This window comes from Hemicordylus capensis, chromosome 2 (assembly GCF_027244095.1).
Source record: "Hemicordylus capensis ecotype Gifberg chromosome 2, rHemCap1.1.pri, whole genome shotgun sequence".
Taxonomy (NCBI): Eukaryota; Metazoa; Chordata; class Lepidosauria; order Squamata; family Cordylidae; genus Hemicordylus; species Hemicordylus capensis.
The window spans coordinates 9128470-9154030 of NC_069658.1; the positions used below are offsets into that span (position 1 = coordinate 9128470).

A 25561-nucleotide genomic window follows, 5' to 3' on the forward strand; every position below is an offset into this window, starting at 1 on the left:
CAGAAAGCTCCACTGTGGAGGCAGGAAGCATGGTAGGAATTCCCTGCCACAATGTCGAAATCACATTCCTGGGGAGGAAAGAGCAGCTGCCAACAGCTGGGAGCTAAAAAACATAGGAAGCTGCCTTCTACTGAGTCAGACCATTGGTCTATCTAGCTCAGTATTGTCTACCCAGACTGGCAGTGGCTTCTCCAAGGCTGCAGGCAGGAGTCTCTCACAGCCCTATCTGGAGATGCTGCCAAGGAGGGAACTTGGAGCCTTCTGATGCTCTTCCCAGAGTGGCCCCATCCCCGAAGCGAAATATCTTCCGTTGCTCCCATGTAGGCTCCCATTCAAATGCAAACCAGGGTAGATCCTGCTTAGCAAAGGGGACAATTCATGCGTGCTACCACAATCATGTTAGCTACCAAATCATGAATGGAGTGGAGAAAGTGGATAGAGAGAAATTCTTCTCCCTCTCCCATAACACTAGAACCAGGGGTCATCCCATGAAATTGATTGCTGGGTACTCTGGGACCAACAAACGGAAGCACTTTTTCACACAACACATAGTCCACTTGTGGAATTCTCTGGCACAAAATGTGGGGACAGCCAACAACCTGGATGGCTTTAAGAGGGGTTTGGATAACTTCATGGAGGAGAGGTCTGTCAACGGCTAGTCAAGGACTATAGGCCACCTCCAGCCTCAAAGGCAGGATGCCTCCGAGTACCAGTTGCAGGGGAGTAACAGCAGGAGGGAGAGCACGCCCTCAACTCCTGCCTGTGGCTTCCAGCAGCATCTGGTGGGCCACTGTGAGAAACAGGATGCTGGACTAGATGGGCCTCCTTGGGCCCAATCCAGCAGGGCTGTTCTTATGTTCTTAAGACCAGCTCTCCTCCCATAGATCTGATTCCCATCACTGCCTATATCACAGAGTGAGTTGCAGCAGCGGACTAAGCCAGTGGGACAATTCTGTGAGCCCCAGCCCTGAAGCTGCCATCCTGAGTCAGAGAAGTTCTGATAAGAAACTTCTGCTTCACCCCTGGTTGTCCTTCCACCTCCGGGCAGTCAGGATCTAAGTCCATATTACATGCACCTGCTTTGGCATGGTTGCTTCCTCACAAATCCAAACGTGCAGAAGGACTTCTGCCCACCTGGTTCTTCCTGGCAGCCTGTTTGATTGATTTTGCAATGCTGGCTTCAGATCTTTCCAAATTCCAGACTGAGGGCGGGGGGATTGCAATCTGGAACTTGGAAAGATCTGTAGTGAGTACTGCAAAAATTAATCAGATATGCTGTCAGGAAGAACCAGGTGGATGCAAGCTTATTTTGTAAGCAGTCCATACAAAAAGTGAGCCTCTGCTTTTATAAAATTAAAAGAAATAATAACACCATTGTTAACACCAGCTGTTATTGAACTACAACCGATGGGAGTTGTCGTTCAATGACAGTGGGAGGGCCAAGGTGACCTTCCCTTGAACGAAACTGTTAATTACATTAGTTTGCTGGGCTCAGCGTTGGAATGTGCAGGAGGTCATTCAACTCTGGCCACAGGGCTTGAAGTTCCCCACTGAAGTTGATTCCTGCCGGAATCTGGCCGCGTAATCAAAATGTAGTTGAGAGGGCATGCCCTCAACTCCTGCCTGTGGCTTCCAGCGGCATTTGGTGGGCCACTGTGTGAAACAGGCTGCTGGACTAGATGGGCCTTCTTGGGCCTGATCCAACAGGGCTGCTCTTGCGTTCTTATGGTAGTGCAAAAAGAACTTTCCAGTTTCCGTGGTATGCCAGTGGCTGGTGCAGTGTGCGCATATGTGCTCCCGTGTAGAGATGTGCCTGTCCTCTTCTCCCCTTCCCAGGTGCAAGACAAGTTCCGCCTCGACCTTTCTGACGAAGAGGCTGTGCACTACATGCAGAGTCTGATAGACGAAAGTGTCCACGCCCTCTTTGCAGCGGTGGTGGAGCAGATCCACAAGTTCGCTCAGGTAAGAAGGCCAGATCTCGGCGCGAGACTCTCCCCCCCAGTGTCCTGTTTCCAGCGGTGGCCAGCGAGAGAGAGCCTCCAGGCACACAGTGGCAACAGCCTTCTCCCTCCTTGCCAGCTTGCCCCAGCAAGTGGTCATCACGATACAATGAATATGATGAATATTTAGATACCACTTTTTTCAGCAAAAAGTTCCCCAAGCAGTTTACATAGCTATGAATAAATAAAATGCCTCCCTGTCCCCAAAGGAGACGCGCTGCCAAGGAATTGCTCGTCCTCATGAGCCGTGGGGCACCAGAGGAGCCACAGCTGCCCCTGCTTCCTGGAGCTCAGTTTCTTCATCTCTCTTCGGCCCCAGTGTTAATGAGAGTTGCACTGCCTGCAGGCTGGCCATTTGTGAGGTAGAGCTGCGTGGTTATTGACTATTTTTATTTCATTACACTTCTATCCCGCTCTTCCTCCGTGGAGCTCGGAGACATGCTTATTTTTATCTTCACAACAACACTGTGAGGTAGGTTAGGCTGTGAGATACATGACTGGCCCAGAGTCTCCAAGTGAGTTTCAGGGTTGAATGGGGATTCAAACTCAGTTCTTCCCGGTCCTGGTCCAACACTCTGGCTCTACCATAACAGCACAGCTCTACCTGTTTAATGACCAGCCTACAGGCAGCGCATCTCTTGTTAACGCTGGGACAGGATGTGGGGGAGAGGAGCAGACTGAACTCCGAGGAGAGGCCGGTGTGCCTCCTTTGGCGCCCCCCGGATCATTAGAACGAGCCACTCCTGACACTGCCCCTAAACCTGGAGACTCCATGTATCTTATTGAGCTAGAAACAATGGTTTATATCATAGAACAGCTGCATTTGCCTAACCTCCTCTCTTAAAACCACAACTGGCCAGCAGCCAGCACACCTTCTGGAAGCAGATTCCACACACTGATTAGAACCAGGCCTGCTCAACTTGGGTCTCCTTGCAGGCGTTAGCCTACAACTCCAATAATCCCTGGATATTGGCTGCTGGGGCTAGGGATTATGGGAGTTGTAGTCCAAAAGCAGCTGGGGGGCCAAAGTTGAGCAGGCCTGGAGCGTTGTGTGACAATCCATTGGCTGACATACTGTGTGTGTTATCTGCCTCTTAATGAAATGTGCCTGCGGTAGCGCAAGCACCCTCTTGTGGGAGACGCAAGGATGACACCAATTACAATGGTTCTGGCAATATCAGGGTTTTGTCTATTTATTTATTTCACACATTTCTATGCTGGCCACAACCCAAGTTCTCTGGGCATTTTACAAAACAATAAAAACAGCCAATAAAAGATTAAAGCATGTCAACAATTAAAATTAAAAGTTAAAACAATTAAAACATAATTAAAACAGTATCTAATTAAAAGCCTGGGTGAACAAATGCGTCTTGACTGCCCTTTTAAAAGTTGTAAGAGATGGGGAGGCTCTTATTACAACAGGGAGTACCGTATTTTATGGACTATAAGACTCACTTTTTTCCTCGAAAAACATCCGCCAAAATTCAGGAGCGTCTTATATGTTTTAACAGTTTAATATGTTAAAACTCTGAAAAACTGGATTAAAATTAAGGTGCGTCTTATAGTCCATAGCGTCTTATAGTCCGTAAAATACGGTATGTTCCAAAGCCTCGGGGCAGCAATGGAGAAGGCCCGCACCCGAGTAGCCACCAGATGAGCCGGCGGCAACTGTAGACGAACCCCTCCCGATGATCTCATTGGGCGGTGTGGTTCATAGTGAAGAAGACGTTCTCTTAAATACCCAGGACCCAAATTGTTTAGGACTTTATAGGTTATAACCAAAACCTTATACTCTGCTCGGAAACTTATCGGCAGACAGTGTAGATCTTTTAAGATAGGAGTGATATGCTGTCTCCAAGATGACCCAGAGACCAACCTGGCCGCCGCATTCTGGACTAACTGCAGTTTCCGGACTATGTACAAAGGCAGCCCCACATAGAATGCATTGCAGTAGTCAAGTCTGGAGGTGACCAGCAGATGTACTGTTCTGAGGTCATTTCTCTCAAGAAATGGACGCAGCTGGCGTTATCAGCTGAAGCTGATAAAAGGCACCTCTGGACACTGCCTCAACCTGGGACACCAGGGAGAGTTTTGTGTCCAGAAGCACCCCCAGACTGTGCACCTGTTCCTTCTGGGGAAGTGCAACCTCATCCACAACGGGCAGATCCAAATCATTTCCTGAGTTCCGACCCCACACAAAAAGTACCTCCGTCTTACCTGGATTCAGTCTCAGCTTGTTCCCTCTCATCCAGTAGTCTGACATCTCACAAGAATAGACCTTGGTAGCATGCTCTGCTCCCCTCTGCTTTTTTGCAGGCACATTTTGAGATAGCGGCATGCATGTTCTGTATCATAATGTGAGCGGCTCTGAGCCGCCCACACTGCTGGAGACTCCAAAGGAATCTCCAGATACCTTGTACTTTTGTGGAAGAGTGCAAATACCTAAAGGAGCCGAAGAGGCACTCAGGAGTGTGGGCACGCTAGTTTTATTTGCACTCTTGCTGAAGGCTACTGGTGGTTCCTTGCATGCTTGCAGCAGCGTGAGTGGATCAGAACTACCCATGCTGCACTGCAGAGAATGGATCCAGTGAATTGAATCCCAAATGGGCCAAAGGAAAAGACCAACCAGAGTCTTTCCCTCTTGCCCTTCCCAAGGGAGGCTTGCAGCCGTTTTCTTTTGTAGACCTCCGTGCTTGGACCTCATTTCTCATCGTTCTTTTGCCAGTAGCGTGTTAATGTGTTTTCCAGGTCGGACTAATAAATCAGAGTTTACAGATTTGATCTTAGCCATCCATTTCTGCTTTTTTTTGCAATCAAGCTCATTCATTCATAACCTTTCCCTTCCTCTCTTCCCCAGCACTTTTAAAGCTGCAGGCGTGTTGTGTCCCATTCTGATTATTTTATTTTTATTTTTCAAATTTGTAGACCGCCCCAAACTTCTATCTCTGGGTGGTTTACAACACCATAAAACAGACTAAAAATAAAAACCTTTTTAAAACCACAGTCCAGTTAAAAAGCTTGGGTGAAAAAAATAAGTCTTTAGAGACCTTTTTAATGTTAGCACTGTCATTATAATGCACTTTAAACTAGCCATCCAGAGCTTTCTTGAGCTGGGCTGTGGCACGATGCATGTTTTTCTCATCTCCTCTTTAAAAACACAGAGAGAGTGTCTGGCTATATGTTTGGAGAACACCAAGTTCATAGTTTCTAATGTTTTTTTGGTTCTGATTCTGTGTATATGAGAACCTCGATATTCACGGACTCCACAGCCGTAGATTTGTGTATCTGTGGTCGGGTAATTGACACCCAACCTTGGTATACATGAGGGGAAATCGGCAAATAAGGGGTTAATTTCACATATCCATGAGTCAGGGATGGCCAGAAATGACCTTGTAGGTCATTTGCAGCCGCTATTTTGTGTTTGGGAGCCTCAAAATGGCTGTTTTTTAAAAAGAAAGAGAAAAATGTCATTTTCAGTCGATTTTCAGCCATTCGGGGGCACAGTGAAACATGATTAGGCAGCTTCCCTCCCCCCACATTTTCCCCCAAATTTGGCCAATTCTTGAGATTTTCAAGACCTCCAGGAACCTAACCCCCACAATCCCATAGCCCCAATGACTTGATATTCGCAGTTTCCATATCCGCTGTTGCAGTGAGGAACGGAACACACATACACCCCGAATATCAAGGGTTTCCTGTATGATTGTCGGAAGTAAGTGGACAGTTGTATATGGCAGAGATTCTCCAGCTTTTGTCCCTGTGTGTCCTTGCCCAAAGTTTGTGTCTCCAATTACATCAAAACTTTGACTCTTTCATACATTTTTAGCAGTAGAAATAATAGGAAAAAATCTAGCTCCTCTTGCAACATGACTAGCAACTCAAAACCATACAACATCAGAAAACAAGATGAAAATCATATAATAAATACCAGAATTAAAATAGGATTTGAAATACTAAAATATCTATTAAAAATAAAACCTAGAGAGGCACTTGAAAGTCCCTGAGTTTTTACCATTTTTGTTTCATTCTGTATTTGTTTAGAATATTTGTATACCACTGTTCTATGAAAGTATTGAAAGTGGCTTACAATAAAATCCACATTTAAAGAATTAAAGCAGCATCAGCTGCAATATACAGTTTAGCATCAGATAAGAAGAGGTTACTCAAATCAGCAGCCACCAGTTGCCCATTAAAAGCCTTGGAGAGTAAAACTAGCCCCTTTTCCTAGACCAAAAAAGTAGTTTAAACTGCCTGCAGAGGGCATTCAGTAACCAGAGTGCCACCACTAAAAAGGCCCTGTCTTTGGTTGCTACCTGCTTCACCTCCAAAGATGGCAAGCCCTAGAGGAGGAACTCTGAAGCAGATCACTATTTCAAGACAGGTTCATATGAGAGAACACATTATGCTTAATATACCGGTAGTCAGATAATCATTGGGTCATTTATATGGTAAAGATTTGTATACAACGACAAACATTTATATCTCAGTTTTCAACAAAAGTGCTCAAAGCAGTTTAGAGGAGAGCCAGTCTTGTGGTAGCAAGCATGACTTATCCCCTTATGCTAAGCAGGGTCCACCCTGGTTGCATATGAAAGGGAGAATACATGTGTGAACACTGTAAGATATTCCCCTCAGGGGATGGAGCCCCTCTGGGAAGAGCATCTAGGTTCCAAGTTCCTTCCCTGGCAGCATCTCCAAGATAGGGCTGAGAGAGACTCCTGCCTGCAACCTTGGAGAAGCCACTGCCAGTCTGTGTACTACTGAGCGAGATGGACCAATAGTCTGACCCAGTATATGGCAGCTTTCTATGTTCCACCTTTGCATTGCTAGAGTGACAATTTAAAAACGTGAGTTTTTCTTGGTATGATAAATACCAGCTCCCATCCCACAAAGGAGCATGCAAATGCCTCGTCTGTCAGATCAAATCCACACGCTAAGACCTTCTTAAAGTGTGTGCCGTGTGAACTGGTAGGCCACGTTCGATCTTCAAAGAAGCTAAAGCAGATGCCTTCTGACCACGTGGAAGGTCGTGCAAACTTTAGTTGTCTTCCCCAAGTGGTGTTCTCAAGACTCTACGTGTTCTGAACAAAGGAAGCTGCCTTATAGTGAATCAGACTATTGGTCCATCTTGAGCAGTAACATCTAGAATTTCCCAGGATTTCAGACAAGGGTTTTTGCCAGCTGTACCTAGATAGGCCAGGGATTGAACCTTCTGCATATCAAACTGGGGCTCGTCCGCTGAGCTGGTGCTTCACCCCCATGCTCCACAATTATGTGGTTTTCTTTAGGGAGTCTCAACCTCGCATCCCCAGACTCATTGGCCAACAACATCTGGGGCCCCAGTATTGGCAATCCCTGCTTTATTTTAAAGGGTCAAAATAATTGCTGCTTTAATTCCTGTGTTATGTGACTTGCAAAACTGCATTCTCATCTATCAGAATGGTGTCATCAGCGTAGCGTAGGTAATTGATGTTTCTTCCTCCAACTTTAAAACCACACTCTTCTTCTTCCAATCCAGCTTCTCTCAGTATACAGGTGAAACTCAGAAAATTAGAATATCGTGCAAAAGTCCATTAATTTCAGTAATGCAAATTAAAAGGTGAAACTGATATATGAGACAGACGTATTACATGCAAAGCGAGATAAGTCAAGCCTTAATTTGTTATAATTGTGATGATCATGGCGTACAGCTCATGAAAACCCCAAATCCACAATCCCAGAAAATTAGAATATTACATGGAACCAAGAAGACAAGGATTGTAGAATAGAACAATATCGGACCTCTGAAAAGTATACAGTGTACTGTGCTTGATTGGCCAGCAAACTCGCCTGACCTGACCCCATAGAGAATCTATGGGGCATTGCCGAGAGAAGGATGAGAGACATGAGACCAAACAATGCAGAAGAGCTGAAGGCCGCTAATGAAGCATCCTGGTCTTCCATAACACCTCATCAGTGCCACAGGCTGATAGCATCCATGCCACGCCACATTGGGGCAATAATTGCTGCAAAAGGGGCCCAAACCAAGTACTGAATGCATATGCATGCTTATACTTTTCAGAGGTCCAGTATTGTTCTATTCTACAATCCTTGTCAAAACAAGGAGGCACCCTACCCTCCCCCAGCGATGCATTTATGATATTAACTAGGCCATCTCCAACAATCTCTCCGCTAGATCGAAGCAGCCAGGTCGGGCAAGGATCCAGAGAACAAGTGGTAGGCCATACCGCTCCAAGCAGCTTGTCCACGTCATCAGGAGTCACAGATTGAAACTGATCCAACCTAACACTGCAAGAGGGATTGCTGGATGCCTCCCTCACAGACCCCGCAGAAATAGTGGAGTCCAAGTCGGCCCGAATACAGGAGATTTTATTTGCAAAGAACCCACTAAAGGCGTCACAGCAGAGTGTCTCCGGGAGCTGATTTGGGGCAGAAGGAGCAGAGATTATACTCCTCACCACCCGGGATAACTCTTCCGTACGTGAGCCCGCAGACGCAATGCGCGCTGACGAAAAACGCTTGTTTGCTGTGCGCACTGCCATTGCATAGGTCTTCAAGTGGGTTCTATGCTGCATCCTGTCAGATTCGAGCCGAGTTCTCCTCCACTTGCGTTCCAGTTGCCTACCAAGCTGCTTCATCCCCCTCAACTCCTCCGTATACCAGAGGGCCATCTTAGAAGCAGGCCTGGAGGGACGCTTAGGAGCGATACTATCTACTGCCCTGGTGAGTTCTCTGTTCCATGTTCCCACCAGGGCATCGACAGAATCACCGGCCGCACCAACATCAAAACCCTCCAAGGCCTTTTGGAAACCTGCTGGGTCCAGCAGCCTTTTTGGGCGGACCATCCTAATAGGTCCATCACCCCTGCAGGGGTGGATTGTGACCGTGATACCAACCTTAACCAGGTAGTGATCCGTCCATGACAATGGGGTAACCACCGGATTCCTCACCCACGGAGCACCCCCCCTGATCCGAACAGAAGACCAAATCCAGTGCGTGGCCGGCAACATGAGTTGGTTCAAAAATTAATTGGGATAGGCCCATAGTTGTCATGGCTGCTATGAACTCCTGAGCCGCACCAGATATGCCATTCCCAAAGTGGATATTGAAGTCCCCCAGCACCAAGAGCCTGGGAGACTCCAACACCAACTCCGCGACCAGCTCCGTCAGCTCAGTTAGGGAGTCAGTTGGGCAGCGGGATGAACGGTACACCTACAGAATCCCCAATCTATCCCTAGTTCCCAGCCTCAAAAATACACTCTCAATATAGGTCAACTGTCTCACAGGGGCACTGGTAAGGGAGATGGTATTTTTATGGACCACAGCCACTCCACCCCCACCCACCCCCATCCACTTCCCCTAACCTGCTCCACAACAGAGTAAGCTGGAGGAAGAAGCTGAGCCCACACTGGGCCACTCGCTTCCCCCAACCAGGTCTCAGTTATGCATGCCAGGTCAGCTCCCTCATCCATGATCAGATCATGAACAATTTCGGTCTTGTTTTGAACTGACCTGGCATTACAAAGGAGCAAGGTCAGGCTCTGTGGGTAGTTGGTGCTGCTCCCCAAGGCCTGAGAGTTGACAGAACAGTTGGAAGTAGAAATAGTTACTAAATTACTAATTTCTCTTCCCCTGTAACGGCCAGCTGTTCTGCCAGCGCCAATTCTTCTATTCCCCACCACTACAGCAATAGCTGCCCCAAGGCTGCCAGGCGCACCTCCCCGCATCATGCCCCTCAGGAGAGCCCAAACACATCTCCTCAACTAGGCCTGGCACAACTCAGGGCAATAAAAACAGCACTTGACCCAAAAAATCCACCCACCCACAAAAGAACCATCTCCCAGCCCTCAGTCCCACCCCCAAAGGGCCGGCCCCCTTTAGCGGCTGGCTTCAGTGGCCGCCTACAGGCAGGCCGCCGGCCACGCTGCCAGCGCGTCTTCAGCAATATTTATAGGTTTTAAAGCTACCCAGCAGCCCCTTCTGCCACAAAGGACTGCTGGCCAACATGGGTGTTGGTTGTCAGGCTATTTTGAAGACAGCAAGCTGGCAGGCAGCTCCTCGTCAGGGCAAGATGGTAACAGAAGCCCAGCGGGGCCAGATGTAGAATCCGAGCGGTGGAGGGAGGGAGGGGGGAAGGGAGGAACCAGCAGCCAGACCCTCAAACCTTTTTCCTCGTCCTCCTGTTTCCAGGTGAGGCTTCAGAACAAATGGCACAGCAAACCTCACCAACCCCTAGCACTTTCTCATGGAAGGCAATAATTTGCTAGTAAGGCAGACCGTGTTTTTTTGTTTTTTGTTAAGAACTGCTTCAACCACAGCAAAGTAACAAAGTTAAGATTGGCACCGTGGACCAGATGCTGTACTTGAGAGAAACGTGCTTTGAATTATGAGAGCTAATGGGAGAGTTGTTGCACTCTGGAGGAGGAGATTCACCACGTGAAATTCCTTTAATGCATCTTAGTAGAACAGGGATGTGGGCCAAGAGGGGTGTAGCCTGGCTCTTACACCAAAAGCCTGCTATTCTTTCAGCAGTCTGTCATCCCTGTGCATATTACTAAAAATGACCCCCTTGTCTGTTAGTTTGCCAATGAATACACTGAGAGTGCATATAGTGTTGGTAATTGGCCAAGAATCTCTCTGCAGAGAAGGTTTCAGGTGACTTTCTCTGCTTTCTGGACTGTGGTGATGCTTTTCAGATTTCCCTATACCTGGATGGATGGATGAAGGACTTTTTTAAAAAAATGGGTGCTGTACTTTGATATAGCGTCCCAGAAGTCCTGCCCTGGTGCGCCAGCACTGAGAAACAACACCTTCCTCATTCTCTCTCCACTTAGAACACAACAACAGCCCTGCTGGATCAGGCCCAAGAATGCCCATCTAGTCCAGCATCCTGTTTCACACAGTGGCCCACCAGATGCTGCTGGAAGCCTAGAGGCAGGAGTTGAAAGGGGCAAGCCCTCCCTCCTGCTGGTACTCCCCTGCAACTGGTACTCAGAGGCATCCTGCCTTTGAGGCTGGAGGTGGCCCTCTGACTTACAGTGCTCATCTGAAGAGGAAAATCCCATAATTGTGATGGCGCTTGCTTCTGTGATTGGAAGGGTAGGTTACCCCAGCTTTCTGGTTCACACATGGTGTTTGCCTCTTCAGACAAAGTACATTCTTTAATTTAAAAAAAAATCGGAACATTCTCTCAGACTTTGGGCAAGACTCTCAGTGTAGAGTAGAAAATCCAGTGTCAGCAGCATTAAATTCTAATCTCCTCATACCACTGTCTTCATTTTAGTATTGCTGCTGGTTCTTTCAGAGAGAGGAAATTGCTCAATCTGATTTTAACATTCCCAAATGAATGGCTCCAGAACTGACTAGCCTAGTTTTTGATCTATATATTGTATTGAATAGAAATTACAGGCGCTGAGTCTATTGCATCTCTGGATTGTTAGCTTAAGCGGAGCCGTAAATGAGAAGTGTCTGAGTTGGTCCTACATTCCAGTTTTACAAGTTAGGATTGTAACAAGATCCAAATTAAAAGCCTCATTAATGGACTCATCTATGCCCTTGTGCATAGCAAAGAAACTGAAGTTGGGTTGGATTGCCTTGGTTTGGTGGTTTATCATGTTGCACTGCAATACTGTGTAATTGGTAGTTAAAGAGAGTGGCTATTTTACTTGACCTATGAAATTGGTAAGGCTCCCAGTTCAAATCTCCTCTGTGCCATGCACTTTCGAAGTGACCTTAGTCAAGCCACCCACCCACTCACCATCTGGAGTATGGAGACAGTGCAGTCCTGATTTTCAGAACTGATATGATGCTTACAAGCAGATAATTAATCTGGCTTGCCCAGGAGTGTATACAGGCCAAAAAAAGATCTCATCAGCTCCTATAGGCATTATAAAGAAACTACAGATACCATAAATGTGCAAGCCCTTTTATTAAAAAAATGACATTATAAGCGGCTACTTTTAGCCAAAAAAAGGGGGGGGACGCAACTAAATGACAAATGCAGTCCTGATTTTCAGAGCTGATATGACGCTTACAAGCAGATAATTAATAGCTCCTCTTGAATCCTTGAATGAGGATTCAAAAGCAGTGAAGAAACGTTAATTTTTGTTACTTAATGTACAAGAGAACCTCATTAATTGCAGGACCGCTATTGACAGTTCCATGTGTCTGTCGCGTGTCTAATAGACTCCTGTTTCCAGTATCTACGGATACAATAGGGTGAAAACGCACGTATCCACGGTTCTTAGAGGGTCGGAAGTGACCGTGGAGGTCACTTCTGCCCACCATTTTGTGGCTAGTTTCTTACACAAATTGGACTTTTTCCTGTGATGGGTTTTGGAGGCATTCCATCCTTTGCGGGGCATTCCTGGGCACGTGGGGGAACTGCAGAGCACACCACAGTAAGTTGTTTCCCCACCACCACCACCACCTTTATGGGGCATTTGGGGCCAGCGTTTTGCCTTTCCCCCTCCACTCTGTAACCTACCCCCACTTCCCCCATAGCCATAATGCCTCGGTACTCGCAGTTCTGTTACTCGTGGTAATAGGCAAGGAAATGAACTTCTGCAAGTAATGAAATTCTCCTCGACCTGTGTACCTCACTATCTTTAGGATTTGCTCCACTGTGCTCTTGCCCCTGTTGCCAGGAGGATTGAAGCCCTTTCTGCCTATCCCCAGTTCTCTCTCCTCAAGTTGACTGATGCTGATCAGCTTGCGAAGCCTACAAAATGAGTCCTAGTCAAAAGGAAGTGAGGAACCACTTCCAAGTTATCTACCTTTCTGGTGCACATCAAGAAGCCTATTTCCTGTTCCCAACTCCACAAGTCTTTTGTGACTTGTCATATCGCACAAGTGTAGAAATTGCAACTGGGAACCACATTCTACATCCAGACAACCCTGACACTTACAAAAATGTTTCTAGTCCTTAAAGTGTTGAAAATAGATTTGTAAATGTAGGGGCAGTGGCTGGTTGTTGAGAGAGATTGCTGGGAGCAGGCTGGGTGGGGCTTGAGTGTGCTGCTGGTTTCTTTGGTCTTCTCTGGAGTTGTCGGAGGAAGATAATCTTTTACATCACTTATCTGCTTACATGACTGACATTGATTGAAGGGGTGTGCGGGAGTGGCATTTCGTCCACCTTTCCCACTGCGAGTGCTTGTCCTGCCTTTGGGCCCACTGGGTGCCCTTGTTTGAGCTCCTTTTGCATAGCTTCTGTGTGCAAAAAAAGGTCCAATATTTATTTGCTTATTGAATGTATATACCGCCTAGAATACAAATCTCTAGGTGGGGTACAGAATTAAAACATAACACATTTAAAATTCATTAAAAAGTACAATTGTGATAGATAAAACACATTAAAATTTTTAAAATGCCATAGGTTCCAACAATGAAATCAACAGCTTATATGCAGTCTTGGAATCAGTCATGTAAATTCAGGTTTGCGACATGTTGGATTTCTCACCAATGGGATGCCATGTAAATGGGATACCCATGAATGGAGATCCAGCACTTCCAAGGGTGGGCAGCCACAATCTCACTCCCCTACCACATGTAGCCAGTAAGAACCAACCCAAAATAACATTTCTTCTAACTCTGTTGGAAACAGCAACCAGTTTTAAAAATGATTTTTAAAAATGATTTAAAAAAAAAAGTTTAAAATGCTTTGTATTTTTTTGGTTGTTAGTTGTTTGTTGTGTTTTTTATATTTTGATTGGATTCTTTTTTAACATATTGTGAGCTGCCCAGAGAACAATTTGTTATGGGGCAACTAACAAAGTACAATCCTCCCTTGCCAACTGCTAGGGTTCCCACAATACCCTGTGGTTGACACATTCATGGTTGGTGAGACATAGGAATAAATGGGAAACAGGGGGTTATGGGAACTGCGATTGCAAAAACACCCAAAATAAAGGACAAAATGCTCAAAAACCACTAAAAATAACCAAAAATCCCTTAATATCACCAAGAGGAATGAGCAGATTGAACCTCTGAACCCCACCAAAATCACAAAAATGCCTCTCCAGCTGAGGGTACGTGGATCGTGGTTGGCTCGACCAGTCACAATTTCCCATTCATGGATACTTACAACCGTGATTGACAAGGGATGACTGTTTTTTATTTATTTACTTACTTCATTTATAACAAGTGAAGCACTTATAACATGCAGGCTAAATCAATACAATAAGAGATTCTTGATTCATTTTCTCTGTTTTTCTCCCCATAGTACTGGAGAAAATGAACTCTACTTCTGATGGCAAAAATTTGCACACAAGTTGGTTGTCACTTTGGTTCCTTGAGATGGTACCTGAAGATGTTGACTGAATCGCTTGGTAGTTTGGATAGCTAACATCATCTGGTTTTCAGCTGAAATGGTCAAGAGCTTTCCTGCCTACATATTTTGGCCATGAATTTTGGAAAACAGGCAATGACAGGACGGTAGCTCTACTGAAGGACGACGCCTTCTGGGTTTTCTAACTGTTCATATGCACCTGATGTCGCTGTATCTTTGGACTGGGAAGCTGAATCGCATAACTGCGCCGAACTTGGACCTTGGGTCATGCCTATAGACATATTCATTTCAGAGTTTGCGACCATTGACAGAAAAGTGTGGTGGAAGTTTAGCATAGTTAGAATTGAAGTTTTGGGTTCATTGATGGGATTTGTCCAAATTCTCATTTGGAAAAAGCAATTGCCTGGTGGTTTTTATAAGGAGGAGATGGCTTATGAAGTGCCACTGAAAGCCCACACATGACGAGGGGGGGTGCGATTAAAATGGATCACTAATGGTCTTAAACAGATGCTGAACAGAGATCATTTGTGTTTGCTCTATTGACAAGGACTCATGTACACTGACCAAATATTTCAAATCTATTAAAGCTCTTTTGATGCAACCCTAAGTTCCCTTAATGTTGAGTTTCTTTTCAAGTCTGCATTCTTAAGTTGAAATTCTTAAACTTTTCTAATGGTCTCTGTTCCAGGTGGAATAGTATTTGCACCATCAACTTTACACAGGGAGATATTGCCACAAGGTGAAAAATCCCTGCAATATTCCCATAGATACTTGGACATATGGAAATGAGACCCAGTATGGTATAGTGGTTAGTGTGTCAGGGCAAGACAAGGGAGGTGCAGGTTCAAAAAAACCCTTCAGCCATGAGGCCCACTGGGTGACTTTGGTCAACCTCCCTCTCAAGGTGGTTATTGGGATAAGGTTGTAGGAGCAGTTAGAGTGTTGGACCAAGACTGGGGAGACCCAAGTTCAATCCCCACTCAGCTATGAAACCCAGTGGATGACTATGGGCCAGTCCCTTCTCTCTTCGCCTAACCTACCTCACAGGGTTGTTGTGAGGATCAAATCATGTACACCACTCTGGATTCCTTGGAAGAAGAGTGGGATAGAAATGCAAAAATAAATTAATAAATAACATAAGATAAGCTGAGGGAGGGTCGTATATACGACCCTGAAGAAAGTCGGAACAAGCATATAATAAAAGGTGACATGTAGGGAATCACAGATAGGTTTTCTTTTGGTGGGAGAAGGTTCATTAGGCTGAGCTTTTCCCTACCATCGCTTCAAAGCATTGGTTGGCCAAAGCAGGGAAACTTCAGATTATGTTGACACCAGAGTCCTCTTCACTGATTATGTTCACTTCCTACTATCTGTGTGCCTTGTACACAGGTACAGAGCTGTATGATTATTCACATTATTTTGAATGCAGGGACAGCAATACACTTCTTATCTGTATTCCTGCATTTCAGGGAACCGGGTACCCAGACTTCAACATCATGTCTGAATAGAGCTCAGGGTGTGAAATAAATTGAACTATGTGTCATATAGAGCAGGGCTTAAGAACATAAGAACAGCCCTGCTGGATCAGGCCCAAGGCCCATCTAGTCCAGCATCCTGTTTCACACAGTGGCCCACCAGATGCCGCTGGCTTCGATTCTTTTATTTTTAAAAATCTAGTTCCATATGAAGCTTAAATTGAAGGGTGTGGCCCATAAATAAATTTTATTTATAAATAAGAAACGCCTGGCATTTTTACAAATTTGGTACATATTTTCAGAATCACCAGATCATATGCTGTTTATGGGTTACTTAGGGAAATAATGTCATTGAAATATCTGCCACTCGCTGCAACTCCTGGGCTAACTGGATTTTATATGGAAAACAGTTCAAATCACATTTCAGAATTGGTCTGATAGATCTTTTGGATCATTGAAGTTGCCAAAGATGGTTGTGTTGAGTTCGACAGACCATTCAATACACTTTCACATACTTGCCTGATGTTTCTCTTGTTTCTTGTAGAGAGTGGTCTGCCGGTCCACCGTGCATCTGCCACAGTGCTATCTTCATGGAATCGGGACACACATTATCTGATGACACATTTTGATGGGGCCTGTGAAATCCTCTTCACTCTGCCCAGCAGTGATGGGACAATCGGTGTTTAAAGTAGAGCTTCACTATAGCAAAGCATTCTTGAGCTGTCCATTTCCCCATGCCTTGAAACACAAGGGCCTAATCCATGATCTGAGCCCAAAATGACAAAGATATCACTTATAGTTCCCAAGTTATGCAAAAATAAAATGGGCTTATGACTTTTGCCGCACCCTGTATTGTGTTCTGTAAAACTCTTAATAGTTCTGCCAGCCAGCCTTTCTTGTTTCCTTTTATCCAAATGTCACGTTCACCTTTGCACCGTCCTTTATTTTCTCCAGTGCTAAAAACATGTTGTCTTTGGGGAAAGTAGAAACCATAACATGAGATTGTTCTCCTGGGCTACATATAGTAATATTGCTCTTTCCAGCCGCACCAGGTTTCTCCCTCGCAGGAGGCTATAATTTCAAGAAAGACTCTCTCAACGTCTCCACTCACTGAATCGCACAAGGGCAAAAGCTGGGCAGAAATTTCAGCAGCCGTTCTGTGAACAAAGCAAGACAGGTAACCAAAATAATATCTTACAGTATTCACACATGTCATCTCGCATTCAAATGCAAACCAGGGCAGACCCAGTTTATCAAATTCATGCTTGCTCACACAGGACCAGTTCTCCATCATCATCATCATCATCATCATTATTATTATTATTATTATTATTATTATTATTACTCTTCCTCCAAGGAGCCCAGAGCGGTGTACTACATACTTGAGTTTCTCTTTCACAACAACCCTGTGAAGTAGGTTAGGCTGAGAGAGAAGTGACTGGCCCAGAGTCACCCAGCAAGTCTCACGGCTGAATGAGGATTTGAACTCAGGTCTTCCTGGTCCTAGTCCAGCACTCTAACCACTACACCATGCTCCATCACATGAAGCTGTTGATAGCTTGGCTCATCCACTCCCTATAAGAAAAACGAGCTGATTCAGCCTCCCTAGAACATCTGAGACTAACTGCTCCTGCCTCCATTCATATTAAGAAGACCCAATTGGTGCACATGTTATCTTAAGACTTTGAGCTTTAATCAATGACTGCTTAAATCACAGAATAAGAAAAAAACCAGAGTTGACTGGGGAAGTTGATAACGCTGCTAAGAAAATGCATGTTTTGTCTCCAAAAAGTGCTCTCATACAACAAAAGTTGGAGTTGAATGACGCCTTCCAGCCATGTCAATGCCTTACAAAAGTGTGTTCAATCCACAGTGCTGCCATCTTGAGCAAGAGCGAGCTCTTGATCAAAATTAACTTCCTCCATTTATGTCGGACAAACATCAAGGGACCAAGAGAATAGAACCATCACTAATCCCTGCTAACAGACAGGCACTCTTACCCTTGGACATCAGGGCCAAAGTCCAGGGTCTCCACTGCCCCTGGGGGCCCCCAAATCCTCTTTAGTCTGTCCTGAGTGGTGTGGTCACCCAGCAGAGTATGATTATGCTTAATTTGTAGGGGAGGGGGCCTCCAAAAGCCTTTAGGTCCAGGCTCCAAAATTACCTAGGTGCACCTCTGCTAACAGAGCAAAGAGGCACCTTTCAAAGTGGTGATTCTCTCATATTTAGCAGAGGGAGAGCAACTGGCCTTATCCATCCCTAGCACAGCATTCCTCTAGTGGCTGTTGCTGGTGTCTACCTTATGTTTCTTTTTAGATTGTGAGCCTTTGGGGACAGGGAATAGTCTTATTTTATTTATTTTATTTTTCTATGTAAACCACTTTGGAAACTAGTTGAAAAGTGATATATAAATAATAGTAGTAGAAATTGTCCACCCTCTGATGCTTCTCAAATCGCCTTTTCAGCTCACAGACCCAAGAGTGACAAGGCATTGTCTGCATCACCAGTAATAATGATAATTATTATATACACAAGTTGAACATGAGACAAAAATGTTTCATCAGATCTGAAATCTCAGATTGGTGAGGAAGGGACAAAAAAGGGCATTGATGGAGCAGCAAGAAGGTGAAATGTAGGGTTCAGTCTTGTCAGTACAGTTTATTATTATTTTATTTTATTATTTATTAGTTGGCCTCCCCATAACAAATTATTTTCTGGGCAGCTCACAAAGTGAAACCACACCCGAGTAAAGCATACAATTAAAACACACACAAAACAAAGATTGCAACAAAATGCAAGAACATTTGAAAAACATTTCTTTAAAATCAATTTTTAAAAGCCTGAGTTGAACAGAAAGGTCTTCCCCTGGCATCCAAAGGAACATAGGAAGCTGCCATATACTGGGTCTGACCATTGGTCCATCTAGCACAGTATTGTCTTCAGACTGGCAGCAGCTTCTCCAAGGTTTCAGGCAGGAATCTCTCTCAGCCCTATCTTGGAGATGCTGCCAGAGAGGGAACTGGGAACCTTCTGCTCTTCCCAGAGTGGCTCCATCCCCTGAAGGGAATCTCTTCCAGTGCTCACACACCAAGTCTCCCATTCATATGCAACCTAAGTGGACTCTGCTTAGCTAAGGGGACAAGTTATGCTTGCTGCCATAGGACCAGCTTGCCCTCTGGTCTTATATGATGATACCTGGCAAACCTCACTGGGGAGGCTCTTCCATCAACGTGTGCCACCACTGAAAAGGCCCTCTCCTTAGTAGACACCCACCTCACCACATTTGGCAGGGGTGCTTGGAGCAGGGCCTCTGAAGAGGATCTCAAGGTCCAGGTAGTGACATATGGCACAAGTCAGGCTCTCAAGTAGCACCTTTTACTTGCCCCTGACCTCCCTCACCCCCTTCTCCCAATTCTTTCTCTTGGGAAGCAATAGGGAAGTTCTGTTAGGCTGCTCTCTCACTGCACGGTGCATCCTTGCCCTGTATCGACCGCTCTATCTTGAAATTATAAATACATTTCAGCTGATAAATACTTGGAATCAAAACTTGGAATCAAAAGATTTTGCGTATTAAAAAGTGAGCCCTGTATCTACCCGCAGTATGAAACTCTCTATTAACATGACCTCCGATTGAGCGTTAGTGAAATCTCAGAGGACTGCAAGGTCTTGACAGGAGGAGAGGAGGATGAAGAATGGGTTTGTGCTTCCAATTTCCGTGCCCAAACGAGAAAAATCCTTCTCCTCTTGACACCCTCATCAAAATGCTGTTCTTTTGGTTTTACCCATATATTTGAATTGGAGTCATTTTTATTCCTGATGCAAAGTAATAGGGTGACCTGCAGAACTTCTTCAGTGGATGGTAAATTCTGGACAAATCCAATTTGGTCATGTGAATTGACCCCAAGCAGTTTGTCTCTTGCTGTGTTGGAGTCTGGAAAGAGCAGCCAAGAAGCTGCAGAGGCTGTTGCACTTTTGGGAGCCTAGGCACGCTGTCAGATACAGTACGACTTACACATGCTGGCTGTCGTGTGAACACCACTGCTTCTCCCATGAGCTTTTACTAGGCCTGTGCATGCTCAAAATTATAGGAACCGATCCAACCCCACCCAACATAAATCATCAGAGAGACCAACATAATAACCTGCAAAACTATCAGATTTGGTTAGATTGTGTTGGAAATCCAACAATGTTCTGACATTCAGGTGGAAACCCCCACACCCCCAGTGTCCCCCCCCTGCCCTCTCCCCATCCCTCTTCCTTACCTAGGACCCAGGCGTATGTAGGAAGCAGCAGGCATGCTGGCCTCTTCACGCTCCCTGGATCAGGGGAGCCAACCATAGCTTCTGGTTTAAAACATACACCCCCCCAACACACACCACTGCTTTGCACTCCATATAGGTCCCCCCAAGTGAAGGGAATTGTGGGAATTGCAGTTATTTTAAGAGATGCAACCATGGCTGCATTCCTTAAAAGGACTACTGTATTTACCTGAATCCAAGACTAGTTTTCCCCCCAAAAAGTTCTTTCATGTTAGAAATCAGGGGATCATCTTAAATTCAGAGTCCCCTTGCTTTTGAATAAATAAGGCTATAACCTGTATTTAGCTTCTATATTTTAAAGTGTTCATCTTAAATTCAACATTGTTTTGTATTCAGGTAAATACACCAACAATCCCCTGCACCAGGGGTAGGTGGGACCTACATGGAGCTTAAAGGGAGTGCCGAAGGACTTTTAAGATCAGAGGCCTTAGCAAAAGGTAAGCATGCAAGACATGACTGGAGCCCTTAAAAGAACTTTGATTCCCACGATTCCCTGTACTTTTAGGGGCCTAAATGAACTTAAAGGGGGGGTACCTTTTAAACCAGAAGCCATAGTTAGCTACAGTGCATATTTGAAACATAGGAAGCTGCCTTCTACCAAGTCAGACCAATGGTCTATCTAGCTCAGTATTGTCTTCACAGACTGGCAGCGGCTTCTCCAAGGTTGCAGGCAAGAATCTCTCTCAGCCCTATCTTGGAGATGCTGTCAGGGAGGAAACATGGATGGAACCTAGATGCTCTTCTCAGAGCAGCTCCATCCCCTGAGGGGAATATCTTACAGTGCTCACACTTCTAGTCTCCCATTCAAATGCAAACCAGGGTGGAACCTGCTAAACTATGGGGACAATTCATGCTTGCTACCACAAGACCAGCTCTCCCCCACTCTCCAAAGATTCCTGTAAACCTCAACCACTGGCATCACCTCCTGTCTTAAATCCATGTTTTGGAGGAAACCACTATTGAGACATCTCTATAAGAAGAGCCAATCTGAGTATGAAGAAGGGAATGGCAAGGAGGGATGTGCCATGGATGGCAAAAGAGGCATTTTGATTTGGCCAGGACTTGGGAAAGGTCTAGGCCAGGGATTCTCAATGTTGGGCCCCCAGATGTTATTGGACTTCAACTCCCATAATCCCCAACCAAAGGCCACTGGGGATTGGGATTATGGGATCTGAAGTCTACTAACATCTGGGGACCCAACATTGAGAATCCCTGGTCTAGGCCTAGTAGAACCCCCAACTGGGGTGGAGTGTGGGGAGCAGATGTTGGATCAATGATGACATTCCCTATCCCACCTTCTAATTTTCCAACCCAATGCCATCAGTAACACAGTATTTTGCTAGGACTGGTGATACTACTACTACAGGCTCTCTCCATCTCCTTAAAAGTGATGCCGATCGTAGTGATTCCGACCATAGCTCTCTGTCTCCTTCCAAGTGATGGAAGGCTTGCTCACAGAACAGAACACCTCTCATCCGTACAGAAGTCGCTTCCGTGCTGCATCCAGGTGTACCAGGCGAGCTAATTGAGACAATGCAGGGAGAGATTGGCAAGTTGCAGGCGGAGCCTTGTGCTTCAGTGGGGATGCCAGGTGTTCAGTATGACCAAATTAGCTGGAGGAATTGATGCTTTCACAGGTAAAGTCAGAAGGGGTAGGAAATGGCTGAATGGTCAGAATTCTTTTGAAGAGGGGATCCTGTGAGGGGGCGGGGGTGCTCAGTACTGCAAGCCAGTAAGATGTGCAATCAGCCTCGCAAGGTATTAGGGATGTGCAGAATGATTTGACATCAAAACATTTTGACTTGAAACGATGAAATATGTCAAATATTTTGAGCTTGAAAGATAACACCCTTAAATAAAGGGCCCATTTCAAGCTCAAAACAGAACAATCCCATTTCAATGGAAATGTTTTGACATTCCAAGTGCCATTTTGCAGGCCTGTTTTTCTCTTGCTGATTGGTTTTCTGGCACTGGCTTCTGAGTGGCTTGTGATCTCCTTGCTTCTTGGTTGGCTTGTTATCATACAAATCAAGTGTTGTCATGGGCAACTATGCCCACATTGGCTGAGGGGAGGGAGGGGGTCACAAAAGGAGGAAATTTAAAAATGTATTCAAAGGGACTGGGAGGAAATGACTATAATATGCTGTGCTATTCCTGCTATAACTATCTGGTTTTGCTGGGTCTCCGATTGACAAAGGAAGAACGTGGGTGCTTGCCTTCCTTGAGTTGTGGTTTGTTTTGTTTGTGAGATAGTGTTGTGGCAAGAAATGGACAGTGGAAGCTCGATCTCTTTCCCTCTCTCTCTAATATTCCTTGGTGATTGCTGTGAGGAGCTCCATATCATGCCTTGAGACTAACTAACTCTATAGAAAGGACAAGGAGAGGTGCCTTAGAGGTGGAGTAGCATGGTATGTAAAAGAAAGGATCGAATCTAACAAGGGAGAAAACCTAGGAGGACTGGAGTCCTCCACAGAAACCCTGTGGGTGACAATACAAGGCCTAAGTGGAAATGAGCTACTGGGGACATGCTATCGCCCTCCTGATCAAAACACTGATAGTGACTGGGAGTTGAAAAAGGAAATCAGGGAGGTGTCAAGGAGAGGGAGGGCAGTAATAATGGGTGACTTCAATAACCCACAGATAGACTGGGTAAATTCACAGTCAGGTAACAACAAAGAGGTCAAATGTCTAGATATGCTGAATGAGTGAATGACTGTGCCCTAGAACATTTGGTCTTGGAACCAACCAGAGAGAAAGCAATCTTGGACTTAATCCTGAGTGGCACCCAGGTTCTGGTGCGTGATGTCAGTGTCATGGACCCTTTAGGGAACAGTGACTATAGTACGATCAAATTCAGCATACATGCGGGGAGAAAATCACCAGGGTTGCAAAATGCATTGCAAATTGCAATGCAAAACTTGTTTGTGTACTCTATGGCCATATTTGCACGTAACTGCGGACTGGATTTGGCGATAGCCAGTTTCCTTACCGTTAAGTCCAAACCCAGCTAACTCCAGTCCCGTCCACAGTGCAACCCAAGGTTGTATTGACAAGACTCCAGTTTGAACTCTCAGTTTGGAGTGATGTTTAGCTGCTCCAAACCAAGCATCCAGGGACCCTCCTTTTCATCCAAGCACCACTGGAGGCTGCATTTGTCCAAACTGGAGTTGAGGAAGGAAAATCCTCCCTTTCTCCCTCCCTGATTGGCTGTGCGGGCTGCCCTACTGTAAAAAAGGAAGCCTACACAGTAGGGATGTGCAAAAAATTTCGGGCACAGAACGATCTGTGCCCGAAATGAACAATTTTGGGTGATTCGGGGCTGAACCGAATCACCCGATATTTTTCAGGCAGGAGCCGAATCACCCAAATTTCAGACCCAAAAAATTCGGGTGATTCGGTTCATGGTTGATTTTTGGCGATTTTTTAAAGTTTTAGTGACTTTGGGGCAGTTCGGGGGCATAGCATGGGATCTGGGCAAAAGGAGTGGGGTGGGGTGGTAGGGCCTAATGGGTGCAGGCTACCACCCCAATTTCAGGTGGATTGGGCAAAGGGCTGATTTTTGGTAAATTTCTGAAATTTTCATGTCTTTGGGGCAGATTGGGGCATATTGGGGCAGAGAGTGGGGCCTGGGGCAGAATAGTGGGGTGGAGTGGTAGAGCCTAATGGGTGGAGGCTACCACCCCAATTTCAGGGGGTTTGGACAAAAGGGTGATTTTTTGAGAATTTTTGAAGTTTTAGTGACTTTGGGGCATTTGGGGGGCAGAAAGTGGATCTGCCCCAAAAGAGTGGGGTGGGGTGGTAGTGCCTAATGGGTGGAGGCTACCACCACAATTTCAGGGGGATTGGGCAGAGGACTGATTTTTTGAGAATTTTTGAAGTTTGGGTGTCTTTGGGGCAGATTGGGGGCAGAAAGTGGATCTGCCCCAAAGGAGTGGGAAGTTTTCAGAAGTTTTTTCTGAGGTGTGAATTCTCATTCTATCATAGCAAATGAGATTTTTTTCAATTAGACAACTCTCATGACCCCACTTTCACTTTTTCACACTTTCCTTTACTATGAATATAAATGAGGAAGTAATCAATTTTGCACACTTCACCTTATGAAGACAAACCTCATAAAAATAAATTCACCAAAATTCACCCCCTGCCCAATAACTCTTAAATTGGGGATGGGTGGTAGCCTCCACCCATTGGACACTATCTACCAGCCCACCCCACTCCTTTGGGGCAGATCCACTTTCTGCCCCCAATCTGCCCCAAAGACACCCAAACTTCAAAAATTCTCAAAAAATCAGCCCTCTGCCCAATCCCCCTGAAATTGGGGTGGTAGCCTCCACCCATTAGGCACTACCACCCCACCCCATTCTTTTGGGGTAGATCCACTTTCTGCCCCCAAACTGCCCCAAAATCACTAAAACTTCAAAAATTCTCAAAAAATCACCCTTTTGTCCAAACCCCCTGAAATTGGGGTGGTAGCCTCCACCCATTAGGCACTACCACCCCACCCCACTATTCTGCCCCAGGCCCCACTTTCTGCCCCAATATGCCCCAATCTACCCCAAAGACATGAAAATTTTAGAAATTTACCAAAAATCAGCCCTTTGCCCAATCCCCCTGAAATTGGGGTGGTAGCCTGCACCCATTAGGCACTACCACCCCACCCCACTCCTTTTGCCCAGATCCCATGATATGCCCCAAACTGCCCCAAAGTCACTAAAACTTTAAAAATTCACCAAAAATCTGGATTTTGCCCAATCCCCCTGAAATTGGGGTGGTAGACTTTACCCATTGGGCCCTACCACCCCACCCAAAAATTTTGCCCCTGGGCCCCTTTTTTACCCCCCAAATCAATTCGGATTCAGATTCAGATTAAATCCAAATCCGAACCGAATCAAGGGTGATTCGGGTGACCCAGATTTGGGCACAAAACAGATCAGGGGTGATTCGGTTCGGGTCCGAGCCGAATCACCCAAAAACCCGAATTGCACACCCCTACTACACAGCCAGCTTCCCCACCTCTCTGCTGACTCACTGACTGCAGAGAAGACGCTCTCCTGGATGTCCAAATGTGGATGGGAGAGCGGAGGGAGGGGTGTTCAGAACTGCGGGTCCACTGGAGCTGCGATTCCACTTTACATGTGAATGCAGCCAGTGAGTGCAGCTTGTTCCAGCCGTAGGGAACAATGGGGAAACATGAAAAACAAAACACCCCATTGTTCCCCGTGGGTAACTCGTAGGGACACCAAAGTGGGTTGTGTGATAGCCATTTGGATCCTTCGGGGGTTTGGGGGAAAGGTTAAACATTTCTTAAAAATTGCCCACTTGCCCATTTCTTTTGTAGGTTGGGTGGTAGGTAGAACCCATCATGCCCTACCAAACAACCCACTTTGGTGTCTTTAGGAACTACCCATGGGGAACAATGGGGTGTTTTGAGTTTCCCCATTGTTCCCTAAGGCTAAAAGACTCAAAATGTTTTGAGTTTGT

General features: G+C 45.6%; 1 protein-coding gene across 2 annotated transcripts in view; it reads left to right on the plus strand.

Annotated features, from left to right (window-relative positions):
• The window catches only part of PIK3C3 (phosphatidylinositol 3-kinase catalytic subunit type 3), a 148827-nt gene extending 133934 nt beyond the window's left edge, over positions 1–14893 (plus strand). For both annotated transcript variants that reach the window (XR_008317552.1, XM_053301985.1), the window contains 2 exons: positions 1837–1962; positions 14221–14893. Coding sequence is in view for 1 of the 2 variants with exons in the window: in XM_053301985.1 (XP_053157960.1) it covers positions 1837–1962; positions 14221–14235 (141 nt within the window). In the remaining variant the exon portion in view is untranslated. The remainder of the gene's footprint in view (positions 1–1836; positions 1963–14220) is intronic.
• The last annotated feature ends 10668 nt before the right edge of the window (positions 14894–25561 follow it).